Source organism: Vigna unguiculata, chromosome 7, assembly GCF_004118075.2.
Source record: "Vigna unguiculata cultivar IT97K-499-35 chromosome 7, ASM411807v1, whole genome shotgun sequence".
Classification (NCBI taxonomy): Eukaryota; Viridiplantae; Streptophyta; class Magnoliopsida; order Fabales; family Fabaceae; genus Vigna; species Vigna unguiculata.
This window is the reverse complement of record NC_040285.1, coordinates 5,867,164-5,885,716: the sequence shown is the minus strand read 5'-3', so window position 1 is coordinate 5,885,716 and position 18,553 is coordinate 5,867,164. Positions and strand designations below refer to the sequence as shown.

At 32.5% G+C, this 18,553-nt stretch overlaps 1 protein-coding gene across 1 annotated transcript in view; it reads right to left on the bottom strand.

Annotated features, from left to right (window-relative positions):
• LOC114191621 (ubiquitin carboxyl-terminal hydrolase 13-like) overlaps positions 1-16,798 on the bottom strand; it is a 37,812-nt gene extending 21,014 nt beyond the window's left edge. The window contains exons 1-13 of the mRNA XM_028080916.1: positions 16,609-16,798; positions 16,329-16,443; positions 15,593-15,731; positions 15,316-15,473; positions 11,387-11,649; positions 11,073-11,291; positions 10,858-10,966; positions 10,657-10,772; positions 10,322-10,420; positions 9,621-9,730; positions 5,643-5,717; positions 4,349-4,427; positions 4,077-4,223 (exon numbers count right to left, since the gene is read on the bottom strand). Of these exons, the coding sequence (XP_027936717.1) occupies positions 4,077-4,223; positions 4,349-4,427; positions 5,643-5,717; positions 9,621-9,730; positions 10,322-10,420; positions 10,657-10,772; positions 10,858-10,966; positions 11,073-11,291; positions 11,387-11,649; positions 15,316-15,473; positions 15,593-15,731; positions 16,329-16,443; positions 16,609-16,638 (1,659 nt within the window). The 5' untranslated portion in view covers positions 16,639-16,798. The remainder of the gene's footprint in view (positions 1-4,076; positions 4,224-4,348; positions 4,428-5,642; positions 5,718-9,620; positions 9,731-10,321; positions 10,421-10,656; positions 10,773-10,857; positions 10,967-11,072; positions 11,292-11,386; positions 11,650-15,315; positions 15,474-15,592; positions 15,732-16,328; positions 16,444-16,608) is intronic.
• Between the last annotated feature and the right edge of the window lie 1,755 nt (positions 16,799-18,553).

Below are 18,553 nucleotides of genomic sequence, written 5' to 3'. Positions count from 1 at the left end.
CTTCATGTCTTTACTAGCTACCTCAAAGAAATAGGCATTATTCATCATTTGTCGTGTCCTCACATTCACCACCAAAATGATGTTGTTGAAAGAAAACACAAAAACATAGTTGAAATGGACTTTTCTCTTCTTGTCAAGCATCTCTCCCTTGAACTTCTGGGATCATCCCTCCACTACTATTGTTTACCTCACATATAGGTTACCTATTGTTCCTCTTCAATTTGTTACTCACTACACTACTTTATTTCAAATCTGCCTAGATCACAATTTTCTCAAGGTCTTTAAGTGGGTTTGCTTTCCTTTTCTTAGACCTTATAATGCTCCCAAGCTTGAGTATAGATCAATTGAGCATGATTTTTAAGGAATTCCAACAATCACAAAGGATATATATGTTTATCTCCAACTGACATAATCTTCATTACTAAATGCATAATCATTAATGAGCATAGATTTTCCTATCCTCATCCTCTTTCTAACTTACTTTTTGTTTTTGCCTACATTCCTAAAGTACATCATCCTAATTCTTTTATTCTTACAGCTCCACAAAGAATTAAATCAAATTTCACAAATCAGTCAACTTCCTCTTCTTCAAGTGAGTCTTTAGTCTCAAATTCTAGAGTTTTTTCCATGAACAATATTGAACCTTTTTTCTTAGATATCTATCCCTTTTTCAAACCACAACTCCTGATATCTGAGTCTCCGTTTCCAAATCATATTCGTTGACTTAGTTGCAATTCATCTCTTCTATGGTTGTGTGAAGTGCACCCATTTCCTATTTTTCTTTAAGTTGCCTAAAGGGCTCCTAGTTTTTGCTTAGTTGTCAGTCAGTCCCAACTTCTAGATCCTACATTCTAATTGGTAATCACACCAAAACCCCATTGCTCTTTCATTGTCCAATTCCCAAAGTTTAGCCACCAATATAGTAAGCATGTGTCTGCACATGTATCCTTTCTCTTGTGCAAGATTCACACACTAACAGGCATTTGATTACCATTCTTGCCACTGCTTGCACGGTAGAGGTCACACTAAGGTTGTCTAAAACTGCCCTATTTAGATCTTTCCTCTCAGTCTGCATCTCATTTGAAATAGCATTATTCACAACATTGTTCACATTTCCTTTTTTTTTTTTTGTAATAAAACAAAAAATAAAAGACAAGATTTTGTACTTTCAATAGAAAGTAAAATCTTTGGTGCCAAACAATGCACTCTTTCTATTGGAGAATATTATGGGATCCTAATAAGCTTAAGAATTGAACTAAACAAATATCGAAACTCAATTTATCACTCCTACTCAGTTTGTTGAATGATCTTCAAATTTATATCATCTTCACATATATTTATATGGCCTGAAACAGTCTCCTCGTGCTTGGTTTAGAAAATTCAGCAGTGTTGTTCAATAGTTTGGCATGTGTCGCAGTGACAAGGATCATTCAATTTTATATTGTCACTCCAGTGTTGGATGTATCTACTTAATAGTATATGTTGATGAATTATTCTCACAGGAAGTGACTACCTTGGCATCTCCCTCTTAAAGCAATATCTTTGTTGCCATTTTCAAATCAAAAATCTTGGAAAACTCAGATATTTCCTGGGTATTGAAGTAGCACAATCCAACAGTGTTATTGTCATATCTCAGAAGAAGTATGCATTGGATATTTTGGAGGAAATTGGGTTAATGAATTCTAAAGTTGTAGAAACACCCATAGATCCTAATATCAAACTTCTACCTAATAAGGGGGAGCCTTTCTCAAACGATTAGTTGAAAAATTGAATTATCTTACTGTTACTCATTCTGACATTTCCTTTGCAGTTAGTGTGGTGAGTCAATTCCATAATTCCCCATGTTAAGACCATTGAAATACAGTCATTCACATATTAAAGTATATCAAAACATCTCTTGGAAAAGGTTTAATATATGATTCCAACCAGGATGCAAAAGTTGTTGTGGCAAGATCTAGTACAGAAGCAAAATATAGACCTATGGCTTTAGTCACTTGTGAACTTGTTTGGCTTAAGCAATTGTTTCAAGAATTGCAATTTGGAAATGTCACTCAAATTACATTCATATGTCACAATCAGGCTGCTCTTCATATTAGCTCTAATCCTGTCTTTCATGAGAAGACCATACACATTGAAATTGACTGTCATTTCATTCGAGAAAAATTCTATCAAGAGACATCAAGACTGAGTTTGTCAACTCGAGTTATCAATTTCACTAAGTCTCTTCGAGGACCTAGAATTGACTATCTTTGTAACAAGATTGGTACATAACGATTTATATGCACCAGCTTAAGGGAGAGTTTTAGATAATGTAGTATTTTCCCTAGTAGTTGAGTCCAGCTCATTCTGTATTTCTAGGCTTGGCCCATTATCACTATAAATAAACTATCGTTTGTGTATGTTTTACACAAGGAAAATTAATCCCTAAAACTAATTTCATGTTATTCAACAAAACAAAACAGTATAAGTTTTAAAGCATATACAAATGCAGATTATGCAAGGTAGGAGATCAACAACTGAATATTACAACTTCCTTGGTGAAAATCTAATGACTTGGAAAGCAAAACACAAAATTTAGTAATTAGATTAAGTGCTGAACAAGAATTTCAAACAACGCCCAAAGATTATGTTAACTTCTATGGCTAAAGATTATATTGGAAGACTTGAAGATAAAGTAGGAGGAACTTAGGAGGTTATATTGTGACAATAAATTTATAATTAGTATAGCCCACCACCCACTGCAACATGATAAAGCTAAAAGTGGACAAACATTTTATTAAGGAACAGCTAGACAGTGGCTTGATTTGCTCTCCCCATGTATCTAGTCAGAGTCAACTTGCAAACAAAATCACCAAAGGGATGAATTGCATTAACTTTGAAAGAATTATATTCAAGCTAGAAATGGAGAAAACACTTTCTCAGAGCTTCAAGAGAATATCAAAATCGTAGTGCTGATTGTGTATTTTAGGAAACTTTATAATTTATCCTAGTTGAAATTTAATTATTTATCACGGTCAAAGTTGTATTTCACTATTAATACTAGGTTTATGTACTTAGAAACAATTCATAATCAAAGGGATTTGCCTCCTTATAAGTAGTGTTCCATATTTCCTTAACAACTTGCAGACTCGTTTATTTATAGGTCTAATGACCTCATAATCGACACAATAAAGTACAATGATATTCCTCCAAATCTGAGAATAATAAATCAATGTATCGTACGATTTACTATACGAATCGTACTATACAATACGAATCGCTTGAAGACTCGTTTTTTCACCAGTATCGTGTTCATATTCCCCAAATCGTAGCATCCAAGGGCAGTGATGTTACACACGATGGCACCTCCCACGATGGAGATTCTTGTTGCAGTGAATCTCACAATGGCGCCTCTTGTCGTGGTACCTCGCAGTGCAATCCCTTCCAGTTACAAGCATAATAAGCAGTCAGACTTCACGACAATGACGCATCTTTCGATGGCCACCCTCAGTGGCGAGTCTCATAGTACCTGGCAGTGGCATGACCTCAAAGCCAGCCTCATGTGCATATGTGAGTAATGACAGACAACCTAGGAGTTAGTAAATGTGACTTCCAACCTAAATTTTAGTCCATTTTGTTTAAAAAATGTTATACCCCAGTTAGTAAATGTGACTTCCACTAAAACTACTACTGCACTAAAAAAAGACTATGGAAACTATCATTGCAACCAAAAATGTGACTCTCAAAACGTTTATGAATCTTATGATTCACAATACGAAATGATTCACAATACAATAAAGAAGTTCTCCAATTTGTGATATAATTCACGATTCAACTACCATGGCTTTGTATCATCATACAACACTATTGCAACTACCACATTAGCACATCCATGAGCATTCTACTACACACCACATCAACATTTTTGTTAAATATTAGATTTCAAATTAATGGATGAACACAAAAATTGACCAATTAAAATATAAAGGGGTTATCACATATACAAGGAGATAAAATTTTCAAAAATAACGATAATTAAGTAACAAATGCAAATAAGGCAAAAAATATATATAACGTCAATGAATCAAACATCTTACTCTAAGGTGTTCAGCAATGTCATGCTCATCCACATCACAAATTATTTTATCCTTGTCACTTTCCCGTACATAAAGAAGCATATATGCATTTGAGTATTTTGTAAATTTAAAGGTCGAGTTGTTGAACCCTGGATTAGTATGAGGTAACTGTTGACAAAAGAAAAGTAGAATGAAGCAAAGAAAAACTGGCATGGAAAATAAAAACACCAAGTCAAAAGAATAGAAAGAAAAAATATACAACACAAGCCCAACAAAGGCTTTCAAAATACTACCTCCTCTTCACCACCATACTGTTCTTCTAAAGCCCTCTTTTCAACCTCTTTTGTTACCCGTTCGTCATCAAACTTAAACCTGATGCAAGTATTTTTTAAGGTTGGATCACAAACACAAGCAAGTTATGTTTTCCTCTAATTCCATATAAATACATCAAAGTGTGTGGTCAAGATACAGACTCTTTCAAACAAGCATTATATCTAAAAACCATAAACATAGTTGATGAAACTTTTACCAACTAATCAGCCCCGAGACGGACTTACACAGCTATATACTGTGTAGATGTTAAAACTATGATCTTAATCTGATTTTAGCAAAAAAAAGATCATTGTAAAAGAAAATATTTAAATTGTGAATGCACCAGCAACTGACTGACAATTCCAATATTAAAAAGACATAATTGAAAAAGAAGCAACGAATGAATAAAAATGGAAATAAAATATCAATGGTCTCTTATACTACCATATCACAAAGAAAAATAAAATATTGGTTATTGACACCCAATAAATCATCTAAATAATCTTAGAAAACCATAATAAATCCCTATATCACCCAAAATACATTGATCATCAATTTACAAGACATCCACCATGGATCTCCTATTAAAACACACTGAACAGACTTCACAAAACAGAGAAGAAAAGCGGGTAGAGAGAGAGAGTAACAGCACAAATGACATGCGTGCTGAGCCTGAAAGTTTATTTCACAATTTTGTGTATCATATAACAGCATACTAGTTATAGTACAAAGGGACTGACTTAGTTAACTTTCCACTAACATACAACATTAAGTGAATTATAAACAACACCTTCAAACGTCTAAAAATTAGATTTAACCAACATGATAAACTTCCAAGAGAATAAATGATAATAATGAAATTGAATGAGTTGAAGAGATTAAATAGTGATGTTTACTGTTCTAGCATCACTAGAGCGGTAAGATGTCATTACAAGTAAAAGATATGTTTGATCTTAGTACTTAAAGAAATATGTACAGCTATGTTAGGGATATTCTTCGTCATCATCCTTATTAGGTTCCCCTACATTCTGTACATTGAATGATTACAAATAATAGACTTACAAGAGTGATTAAAAACATAATTCACAACAGAAAAGCTCTTTTAAACATATGACTCTGATTTTCCTGTTTCATAGTGGCAAATATTACCCTTTGATAATAATCAATTTCATCACATTCCTCGTTTAATAACAATAAACAAGTGCACAAGGAATAGTAAGATGAACATTAATTTATAATACATATACAAATACTGAAAGATTATAAAGATTGTACCACTGGTTTGATAGCGTTGGCCTAATATAAGCATAGTAGTGCCCACCATTCACCCCACTACTGTGAACCAAAACACTGCAAACAAAAAAGTGCAGCCAAGGTTTTTACAGATGTTAACAATGAGGCAAACCTATATAATAACAGCAAACTACATCATAGTTCAAGGCTACTCTACCTCATCAACTAATGCAATAACAAGTAAAATCAATACCAATTATGCAAAAATAGATCAATTATAAATTTAGTCCCAAACAAATTGCACCTCTAAAAGCAAATTCCACGTTCGAGAAGTTTCTTGGCCTGTCACACAATCATCACCAACAATCAATATATTTTATTCCTAAAATTCATCCTCCACTCTACCTCCTCAACATTTTATTCAGAACCTCATTGCAATTATCAACCACAGAGCGATATAGTGTAGGATCGAAAATGATGTCGAGCCACCCTTGGAGAGTTTGCAAGAAGAGGACATAGGAGCGAAGACAAAGTGGGCCTCAATCATCATCGTTTTGTGCAAGAGGTCACAAATATATTTGCCTTGAGTGAAAACTACTAAAGTGGGAGACTAATAACTAATCTCAATACCCAAGAAGACAGCCAAGTTGGTTGAGGGAGAAAGTGGCATTCAATTGATGAGTAAGTTATTGAATAAAATATGTAGAGGTGCCAGTGATAAGAATGTCATCAACATAGACCAAGACGTAAATAATGTGATCATGTTGATGGCAAAAAAATAAGGAGGGATCAGATTTAGTGGAGTGGAAACCAAGAGAAGTAATAAGAGTGGACTTGAGCTTGTCAAACCATTTTCAAGGCGCTTGTTTGAGACCATAGATAGCGTTGTTGAGGTGGCAAACCAAAGATTTGACATGGGCAACCATAGGCATAAAGATAGTCTCATCAAGAGACCCATTGAGGAAAGCATTGTAGACATCCAAGTGGAAAAGGTCCCAACCATGTGTCAAAGATAAAGTGAGGATAACATGAACAGTAACAAGCTTAATAATTGGAGAGAAGGTTCAAAATCAAAGCCTGGAACCTGATTATTAGCAACCAAACAGGCTTTGAACTCGTTAACACTACCATCACTGTTCCGTTTAATGCGAAAAACCCATTTGCAACAAACTACCTTTCAATCAGGACGTAAAGGCACCAAATCCCATGTATTGATGAAGGAGAGCCTCATATTTAGATTTCATAGCAGCGACCCAATTGGGAATTTTAATGGCCTATGAAAACTGGGAAAGTTCAACATTAGTGAGTAATAGTGAAGGACATGTGGGGATTTGTGACAATAGTTTGGGAACATGTTTGCATAGGATGAACATTGGATAGGAGAAAATAAAGGGGAGACTAGAACAAGGAAGCAAAGGAGAACTGTTGGAAGGGGAAGACTAAGATGAAGGTGTGGGAAACAAAGACTCAAGAGAAGGATGACAAGGGGAAACGGTGAATGGGGGAGACAAATTAGGATTATGATCAAAATATTGCTTGGGGAGAGAAGTACAAGCATTGGCGTACGAAAAAAGGAAGTATAGGGAAACCAGAGTTCATTGAAAACAACATCTTTGGAGGTAGAGATGCAGCCAAACTTGGCCAACCAGAGAAAACCCTTTTAAGAGATATAGTACTTGAGAAAGACACATTATTAAGCATGAAAGTAAAGTTTATAATTGTGATAAGGATGAAGGAAAGGAAAACAAAGCACAACCAATGACTTTTAGAAAAAGATAATCCAAGGAACATTGATATAAGACGGTGTAAGGCACTTTAAGCTGCAAGGAAGCAATAGGTAGACATAGCCAACATAAATGTGATCAAGACCTCAAATGTTTAAATTGTTGAATATTTTGATAGCTACCTACAACATGAAAAGAGGCTCTAGAATAGGGATCTAAGAACTGGTGGTTTCACGAGTGGACAAAGAAGCAAGCACACCACTGGGAAGAATGGAAGCAAATTAGGGAGGGGCTATGGTAAGAGCAGGAAGTTTGGAGGATGAAGGAGTGGTGGATGTGGGAGGAAAATGCAGAGGTTGATTGGTGGCTGGATCACAAATGACCAAGGATTCATACAATTGAAAAAATGAATTAGCACGGAAATGGTAGACACTAGAAATGTTACCATACTTTAGGAAAATATGGCATTGGAAATTATCAAAGCGACCTCCACGACCTCCACGACCACATCAAGAACCATGAAATTGTTGAGCACCACCACGACGTATAGAAAATAACTATTGTTGTAAGGGGAGGGACGATATGAAAACCAAAGAAATTAGATGGAGCAAAACATTGACGAGTAATGGAGGGAAAAAAGAAAGAGGGATTTCTCCTGTCAGTGCGGACTTCATGCGCAAGAAGAAGAGCCTCCACCTCGATAACGGGAGGAGTTTCAAACTTACTTTAAATCACAAAAATGACAGCAACAAAATCTGGTAGAAGACCTTCAAGAATAGCATCAACATATTCGGTGGTTGAACTAGACAACCAATGTTAGCTAGTTCATTAACAATAGACTTCATGCGACTTAAGAAGTCATGCATGGATTTGTTGCCAAAAGACTGATTTCGACGAAGTTGATGCACACGCTTACGCTATGGTTTGAGTAAAGAAATAATCATTAATATGCTCTCATATAATCATTAATATGCTCTCATACTTGATCAGATTGAACATAACCAATAACACGAGATATGACTCCCTTAGAGATGTTAGACTACAACCAGGCAAGCAAAATTTGTTCTTGGACTGCCCATTCTTCATAGGCATGAATATCCATTAGAGATTAGCGATCATCACTACTACCGAAACAGGAGAGATGATGGGATTGAGAACAAACCGGTGGAATTTGTGAGCCTTGATGACAAGTTCAACATGTTGCTTCTAGTGAAGATAGTTAAGAGTCAAGTTTTTCAGCAACAAAGGTCTGAAAAATATGGCAGGGAGATGGGAGGGAATTTGAACTGGATTTGCATTGTGGATCATCAACCAGTTCTTGATACCAAAATAGAGTTTGAACAAGAAAGATGAAAAGAATAAATGAAGGGACCAATCGTGTGACTGTTTAAAGTGTGTACTGTATATTATTGGTAAGAAAAAACATAGATACAGTTCTGTTCTGCTAGTCAGAACTAATAGAAAAACAAAGCGGAGTTACAAGCCAGTTATGGACAGTTATTGATGGTTACAAACCAATGCAACCTACGAGAATTAGAAAATAAATTAAAAAGGAAAATAGACAAAGCCATGATAGGACAATTAAAACAAACAACAAACATATAACACTAATACTATCAATTTTGTCAACAACCAAAATCCCAAATGCTTAGGCTGAAGGATAAATACATGTAAACGATTATTACAACTCTAAACAAATTCCTCACAAACGCTATTTGGATATATGCCCAATTAGTTAAACTTCAATTTAGAAGAATAGAATTCCTTGACCACACAAAAAATTGATTCCATGTCAACAGCCAAAAATAAGAAAGATTATACTAACAAGAAAAAGCACATAATAGTTTATAGTCTTTAAGAAAAAGAACATGCTTTTATACTTCTTAACTTTATCCATTAATTGAATTAGTAAAGGCTGCGCTACTAGAAGCCAAGTCATACAGAACATGCCACCAAAATTGTAAGTTAATGATAAATGACTTTATATCCTTTTGATACAATAGTTGGTTGGTAAGTTAATAGACAAATATATCATTTCAACACAATTAGCTTTAACCCTCGAATTAGCTTTAATTCTGCCCACAGTCTTTTTCAAAAGCCTAAATGAGAACTCCACCACTAAATATTTGTTTTAGGTTATACTTGTGGTTTTCTTTTTAAATCATCTACCTTCCCAGTTTCACCACTTCAAGCAGAAGCACAAATGTAGTTTCATGATGCACCACCGCATGCAGTTCAAAAGCAGGTATTGCATAGAAAAACAAATTGCGGCCATAGCATTCACTATGTAAGATACCTGTGAAGTGAATAAAGATTCCGAATACTTCTGTCTGCTTCAGGTGATAGATACTTGCCATTATCCCTATCAAGATCTAGTTGCAAGGGGAACTCATAGCGATCATTGATCTGATGCCAACCAATAACCAAGTATAATAGAGGTGTCAGAAGTAATAGAAAATATTACAAATGGAATAATAAACACAAAAATATTATTATAATAGTATCTGTCCAATGGGGGAAAAATAATCAAGGGAAGAAAGAAAAAAACACATCTCAGACAGAAACAACTATATAGTATGTTTTAAATTTCAAGTAACTGCTAGTTAAAATCACTTCACTTTAATTATTAAACAAAGTATACAACAGGATATGGTACAAAATTCCTGGACCAAGCAAGAGAGAAAGCTTACAATAACAATAGAAACTTTGTGAGAAACAAATATTAGTGGATAAAAATCAAAGACAAGCCCAAACAAGGCATTTACTCTTTAGAAACCCAATAAAAGCGTACTAAATGTGGTGCATCATTCATTTAATAAAAAGAAAGAGGTTTTTAACTGATAATTTATAATAGAAAATGCTTAACTGTAACTGCAACTGGCAAAGAAAAAATGGTAAAAATTCCTATCAGAATAAAATATTATAAAGTGAAAAAAACAATTATGACAGAGTCACAAGGCAAGGAATATTTTATTGCTTCTTGAATTAAATACCAACCTTTACCATTGTGTCTCGCATAAAATCATACTCAAACCGTTTTAATTGAAGTTGTAGAACAGGTGGGAAATCAATGAACAATACACCCTTCCTAGCATCCTGAAAGAGTAATCATAATCACAATCCACGAAAATAATCATCCAGATAATGAACATAAAAATGATAATAACAGCTTCAGCAATCATTCAAGTGAAACAGTAACTACTAAACAAATGCAATTAACAAAATAGAGGAAGATCAAAGAGATGTTTTTCGATAAAACAATGCACTTAGTGAAGTTCAGCCTGATAATAAAAGGCAAAAAAGAAAAAAAAGCACAAGGATTCAGGTTTTACCTGTAACCCATGGTGCTCGGCATGATATTTGTTATCACCCTCAAGCCGTTCCACTTCCACATACTTATCAAAAGAAGCATACACATCCTTACAGCCTTTGACATCAAGCTGAAGATCTGTAATAAATATCCAATATTCCATAAGGTCCAATAATATGGAATAATGTGGTAAATAGCAGCATCCTAAAAGAAAAATGCATACCATAAAATGACTCCTTTCTTGTTGATTTATAATCCTCATTGATGCATTCAATATAGTTCATATGGTGGCCTTCAAACAATTTCTGTATAGTGCCTTCTACAACAGTTCCCTGGCAAAGTCGAAATCTCAAGAACATAATAAAAGCACACAAATCCAGAGTAAAAACTACTTTAACAAGACATAACAATAAAACACTATCATAAATAACTCAATACCTTCATTTTGTCTTCTAGCTTCTCACAAAGAACCCTATTAAGTTCTTGCACATCATGCTGCATGAATGAATCATGTGTATCCCATCCGAAAGACTTGGTTAACTCTTTCGTTGCTACACTAGTTTCACTGTACTGCAATTTGTAAAACAAACTCTGTAATGCAAGAGGTATGCTCCTTGATGGCAAATCATTTTCAGTCGTGGGCATATAGTACACAGCCTGCAAAAGCAATTCTATACATGAGCTAATTTCAAATATAACTGCTTGCCCTTTTAAAAAATAAGACCTTACAAATGTATATAACATTAGCTAACCTTCCGAAAATAAGAAATGTGGTACAGTGTTTGAAGCAGGGAATTCATATAACAAGTAGCTCCTTGGTTTTTTAATCCAACATAACCAGTTTCCTTCTTTGAGTCATATGACCAGTCCATGTCTTTACGCACAGTAATGTCAGCCTCAACTATACATGTATCATTCACAAGATAACCTCTAGCCGAATCATAAAATTGAGCAAGTGGCATGAAATTAAGGAAACCCCAATCGCACTCACGCGCATGGAACTGATGATGAGATTCTGGAATATGTAAAAGCAATCAAATTTAATTTTCTGAATAAGAAAATGAGAGAGAGGGAGCTACAGAAAGTGTTGCCAAAGCAGATGATAAAACATTATGGATTACACAAAACTAGTTAAAGTTAGAGAGTTAAGAAACAAAAACCAACATAACTGTGTGATAGATTTGGATTTTTCAGGGGAACCAAGAAAAATCCTATGTTGTAAACGGAAGCCCAATGGTAGAATAAACTTCATGCAGAGAATTAGTTACAGAGAGAATATATTTTCTGAATGATGATAATTTCCTTTTTTATTTGCCCCGTAGACCTACTAATATGCACAGGTATTACATCCTACCAATACAATCTTGAATATTCTACCAACCCATGTCAACTTTTAATAACAGAAACAATCTAACAAGCTTAGCACAAACTCACCAAGAGAAAACTTCTAACATAGTAAAAATACAAAATTACTGTGGTATTGATATGAAAATAACACATACAGAATGAAATACTCGGTAGTTGTTACAGTAAGTAATTAACTGTCTAACCTCCCAAAATATCAGAGAAAGAAATCTGGTAAAGAAACAATGCGTTCAGAAGACTGGATTATTTTTAAAGACTATTTCAATAATCCAAAATACATACTATCTTTATAATTGAATATGTGAAAATAGGTTTTCTTTTTTGTTTTATATGTGAAGATAAATTATTTTGTTAGAATTGTTGTCAAAAATAGTTGTTTCTTTTATAGTAAAATTAAAAAAAAATGATATAGAATTACTTGTAGTAGTTGGTTTGTATTTAAAAGAAACAATTGTTGGGAATAAAATGGAAAACAAAAGTAAACTCAAAAATGTAATTTGTTAGCTTTTAAAACTCCAAAATTTACTTTATCACAAAAGAGGATCTTTGTTAAAGATTGTAAATTTGGATTATAATCTATCTAAATTACCAAACAAGTTTGATTAGAAAAAGTAACACTGGTAGCTTTTTCCAATCAATCAGAATAAAAGTTTAAAAACTAAATCCATCCAAATGTGCTTTAACGTGATTCTAAGACAATATAAACACATGGAAAAGATAAAATAAGAAGATTTTAAGTTTCTTGATAACATGAAACCTCTGAAAGTTAAAGTTCCAAACACATTTGACACGGATCCTTTGATATCCTCCAACAGAATATCCTCCCAAAGGCTGATAAAAGAATCATCAAACATATCCAAAGCATTATGGACTTACTTATTACAGGATACAAAACTAAGATAGAACACGATAAGGTAAAGGCAAAATAAGCCTTAACCATATCCAATGTTTGACACGCACCATGATAAGGCCCACATAATAATAAGTTGTGGTAGTGATGCTCATAGTGATAGTAGTGACAAGAGTAATGATAATGGTGACAATGACAGAACTTCTTAAAAAGTAATTTTAGGTCTAAATAAACCTCACAATTTTGACTTGTATAATGAGGTTTACACTAATTTATATCCTATTATTTTGTCATATCTCTAGTTAATGTGTGATCTATGGTCTAATAGGAAGTAGTACAATAGACTCACCAAATCTTATTAGGATAGGGTTCAATACCATCTTTGATAGTAGATTTAGACCTACCTTAACCCAAAAAAACTAACTTGTAAAGTGTGGTTTACACCCACTTATATGATATAATTTGGTCATACATAACTCTAGTTAATACGGGATATCCGGAAAAGAAAAATGACAATAACAAGATCGTAGCACTAACAACGCTGGTAGTTGTTATGACAAGTGAGGGTGGCCAAAACGGAACAGTGAGACAAGGAGGATGGTGGCAGTTGTGGTGATAGTGGTTATAATAGAGGTGAAGTGGTGAGATAGTAAGAAAGAGATCAACTACTCTATCATGCTGCCTTATAAAAGGTAAAATTGGAATTATCAAATGTGTACACCAAAAAGGGAATCCTCTTTATATATAGGTATAAATTCATTACTCTCATTCTTATATATATGTATATATATATATATATATATATATATATATATATATATAAATGTTCACTCTCAAAAGGAAAAAAGTAATCAAAATCTCATCCACTAATAATCATTAGTAATAAAAAGTAATTGTACTTTAATAAACTTAAATTTGATCATAGTAGTCAATAACAGTAGGAGGATAACCACTATTCTGAATTTTTTTACCAGGTCAATGAACCTCTAACATATATTAGCTTTCAAATATACGTTTATAAACATTTAGTTTGTATTATATAACTATGTTATTGCTTAACAATATTTTATATTCTTTTTACTTTATTATTTTATTATATATATATATATATATATATATACATATATTAATATTTTTTAAAATAAAAATAAGAATGATAAAACACAAAACTTTTATTTTTACTCACTTATAAGATTTAATGTATACTAATACACTATTTAGATTTTTCTATAATTTAGCTTATTTTATTATAAATTATGTTTTAGTTACTTTTTATTAATATTACGTGGTTTATTATACATTTTCATTACTATTATTTTTAATTTTAATTTTTAATTTATCATATCAGATAATATGTTTTATTTAGTTTACTAGATTATTTAGTTTACTATATATTATATTATGCTTTAAATAGTTTTTTTTCTATTTTTTAATATTATATTTTTTTTATTATTATTATTATGTAACTCATAATATTATATCATAAATAATTAAAAACAATTCTTAAGTAACAAGTGAAAACCCACCCATGTTGGTATGAAATTGGACAGAACTTCAAACAAATCAGAAAGGAGAGAAACACATCCAGTAACCATAAGGACCAGACACATCATGTTCTCCATAATGCCTATAACAGATGAAAAATAGAAGTGTGGGAAGAGTTCGGCATAGTGGATTTCACTTGGGCTTCAGAGTCGCAGTACCAAATCTCTAAAACATTAAAAGATATAAAAATAAAATCATAAGATATTTCAAAGATTTTTTATACTCTCCCTTGACCCGTAAGTAAAAAACATAAAAATTGAGTTATGCCAAAAACGATAGTTGGAAAAACAACTCAGGGATATTAGAGAATTGCTATAAAGATTGTCACACAGCCAGAAAGGCCATCAGCTGAGACGAATTTCTTGGCAAGAAAAGCACGGTCTTGTCAAGAGTCTTGACTACACAAGAGAGAGTTTTATAATTGAATAATCGAACCTAGACCTATGAAACCATAAACCAGGAATGATTAATCAATTACAAACAATTTATATTTCAATTGATCATCTCTCCTTACACCAAATTATCTGATTATGGTGACCTGATTAAATTATAATCTGCAATAACTCCAAGCAAACAATTAAAAAATAAAAGATTTTATTGCCTGCCTGCAATCCCCAGGTCCATCAGTTTGCTTCTTAAATGAAATTGCAAAACAGTAACTTCATTCACATCAAATAATTAATATGAATTAAATGAATAATTCTGGCATCATTTTCACAAAACCCAATCCCCAATTTTTTTAGGTCTGCCACAGAGATCTCTACCTTAAATTATTAACTGCCCACAAACAGAACCACTATGTTAGTTCTCACAAACATATAATATCCCATATTAGAAAGAGGAATATAATTTTTGCTACATTACTTATTCAACTTGGAAAAGAGAAAAATGTTCAAAGAATACGGTCTGCAGCGATATTACCTTTTCTTATTGAAAAATTACTATGAATTTGATTAACAACAGTCAAGCTGAATTGTGCATGTTTACTCCAACCATAAGGCAAATTAGCTGCATCTGCAACATCTACATACATTGAAAGATGGTCAACACTGTTCCCCTTGGAAAAGATAAGAACCCGCCTGCTCATTTAAACTGATGTCAGTGAGGACAACAACATTCATAATAAGGATAACTTGACACGCATATATAGATGTAAGTAACATTAGACATCGATGGATAGGGGTGGAAATGGACATACCAGTTAAAGCCCCCTACACAGAAAACATCAGAAAAGACTTTGTTAGGAAGTTTTGAAAAATTGTCAATGGTCCAGGTGAATTTCGCAGATGGTGTATCATCCATTGTTGGAGCAGCCACTGTACTCGTGCTTTCTGCTGCTGAAATTGAAAAAGTAAAGAAACACTATACAAAAAAATAAGAATATAAATAAACATAATGACTACTCAGTTAGACCAAATATTTAAATAAAAGTTTGTTAATTTCACAAACCACATGGAAGGAAGAGTCCCAAAAATTACCTTACCCATCCATCCCAATCAAAAGGAAGCACCGCTTAAAATAACGCTTATACTCAGACCTCAAAAAACATAGCAACTTCAAATGCTACCTCACAACACATAACATTAATCCTAATAATAAAATCAACACAAGACATCAAATCACCATAGGTCACTGCTTGCATTTTGCATTCATTCATTCAACCCAACCAACCTTTACGCACTCACACTAACCTTAGTGCATGTAGCTCAATCGTCACCAGCCCACACTATAAGAAAAACATTTTCCATTTCATTGCTCATTACAAAAATGCCGCCCTATTTCACTCGAATTCCTATTTCTAAACATTCATAAAGAATTGCACCAGTCACTTCCCATATGTTCACACATTATGATTAAATAAACAAATTCAGAGTGATGCAACCACTCATTCACTGACTCTTCAAATATGAGCATTATCGAAATTCAAGAATTACCTTCCATAGGTTGAGGACCGGAAGGAACCTCCATCTCATCATGCGGCTGCTGCTGCGGCTCCGGCTCCGGCTGCTGCTGCGGTTGCGGTTGCGGCTGCGGCTGCGGCTGTTGATGCTTCATGCAACGCAACAAAATGAAACATGTACGTCAAAACCCTAGCAATCTTCCAACAGACAAACCGAAAAATAAAGATGAAAAGAAATAGAACCAAAAACAGGATAAAGAACGCAATCAAATTGAATTGAAACGTAAAAGAAATAAAAGCAATAATTCCGTTACATCGAATGGAGGCGGAGTCATTAGAGTCATGTTGAAAGATAGAGACGCAGAAAATCATAAACCAAGAATCGTAATGTATATAAAGGAGAGGGGGAAGAGGACGAGTCAGAGCGAGTGATGGAAAGAAAGAAACAGTGACTTCAGTAAGAAGGGTTGCTTTAGCACCGAAGAGGATGTTTCCGGAATTTCGTAGCAATAAACCCCATTCTGAGTTTTACAAAGGATACAGTATTTGTATACGTACTTTCTTTTCTTTCTATTTTTTTTATCAAGACTAAGTTTTAATTTTATTTTTTTTATTTATAGAATCACATACATTTGCTTTTATATAATTAAAATTTATGATAATTAAATATAATATATAGATGGCGTTTCAATATCCCTGATTTATAACCATTAATAATAAGAATTATATTTTACAGTTATTTCTTGTTATATACTTTTGTTATCTCAGCTTACCTTTTACGTCTTTATATTTATTAATCATCTTTTTACTTTTTATTATAAAAAATAACTGCATATAAAATTGAAATTATTTTATTTTACAATTACATTTATGATTTTCATGTAAAATTAAAATATCCTATAACTTATTTTATCATAATTTTAAGGTTGTATTTTTATAATTATTTTTTTATATACTCTTTTCAGCTCTCTTACCTTTCTATCTTTACGGTACATTCATTAATTAACTTTTTAATTTCCATTAAAACTGTCCATAAAAATTGAAATGCTTTTGTTTCATAGTTATAATCATAATTTTAAATATAAATTAAAATATTTTATTATAATTTTTCTTTTATTTTGATAAAACTTAGAGGTGTCCCTATTGTTCAATTATAATATAATAAAATTCATAAAAATTATTTACAATTAACCTTTTATAATATAAATTTTAATAATACTTTTTAATTAATTTTACCACCAAAAATATTTTTATTTTGTATTAGCATAAAAAAATGGAAATCGCAACATTTCCAGTAGTGTTAATAATTTATTTCATTTTATTTAATCAATTTTATAATGAAAATGTTTTCGATATATAAATTTAACAGAGAAGAAATAAGTATGCTGACTATTAAAGAAATTGTATAATTATCGAGAACAACACATAATATGGTAAAAAAGAGGCTTTATTTTGTGTTTAAAATATAAGATTTTTCTTTAAAGAAAATATTTTAAAAATGCATATAATTCGATCGTAAACAATTTAAATGTTATATATTTTAATTTTTTAGAATTATAAAAAAAAAATTATCCATGACTTATATAAGTTCGAATAAATCAACATGGCATAGAATATTAAGTTTAAATACATTTTTAGTCTTAATTTTCATCGATATATTTCAAATTGGTTCCCCAATTAGGATCCAAACTTTTAAAATTGATATAATTTTCTCATTTCCGTTAAAATTGTACTAACAATATTAAATATATGTCACTTGTCAAATCAATGTTTTGTCACATGACAATGACAATGTCACGTCTTAATGTCAGTGTCACATATCATCATCAAAAGCACGTGTCATTGTCTTATATTGAAACTAGTAGTATTTATATGTGTTATTTTAATTCAAGGTTAAAATACCTTTTTGGTCTCAATTTTCGTTAAATTTTTTCAAAGAAGTCCTAATTTTGGTTTTGTGTTCAAATAGGTCCCAATTTTCGTCAATTTTGTTCAATTGGGTCCTTTTTTGCTAACACCGTTTAAACATTAACGGTCATGAACAATGACTGTCACGTGTCACTTCGTGATTTTTTTGAATTTCTTTTTAATTGTTTTTAAATTTTTTTTTTAACTGTCCACGTGTCAACCCAGTAGCGTGTCACGTGTCAAAGTCAATGTTCTAAATTCAATTTGGTCCCTATATTTGTTATTTTTGTTCAATTAGGTTCCAATTTTTGTTAACATTAACCAATTTGGTCCCTCTCCAAATTAAAACCA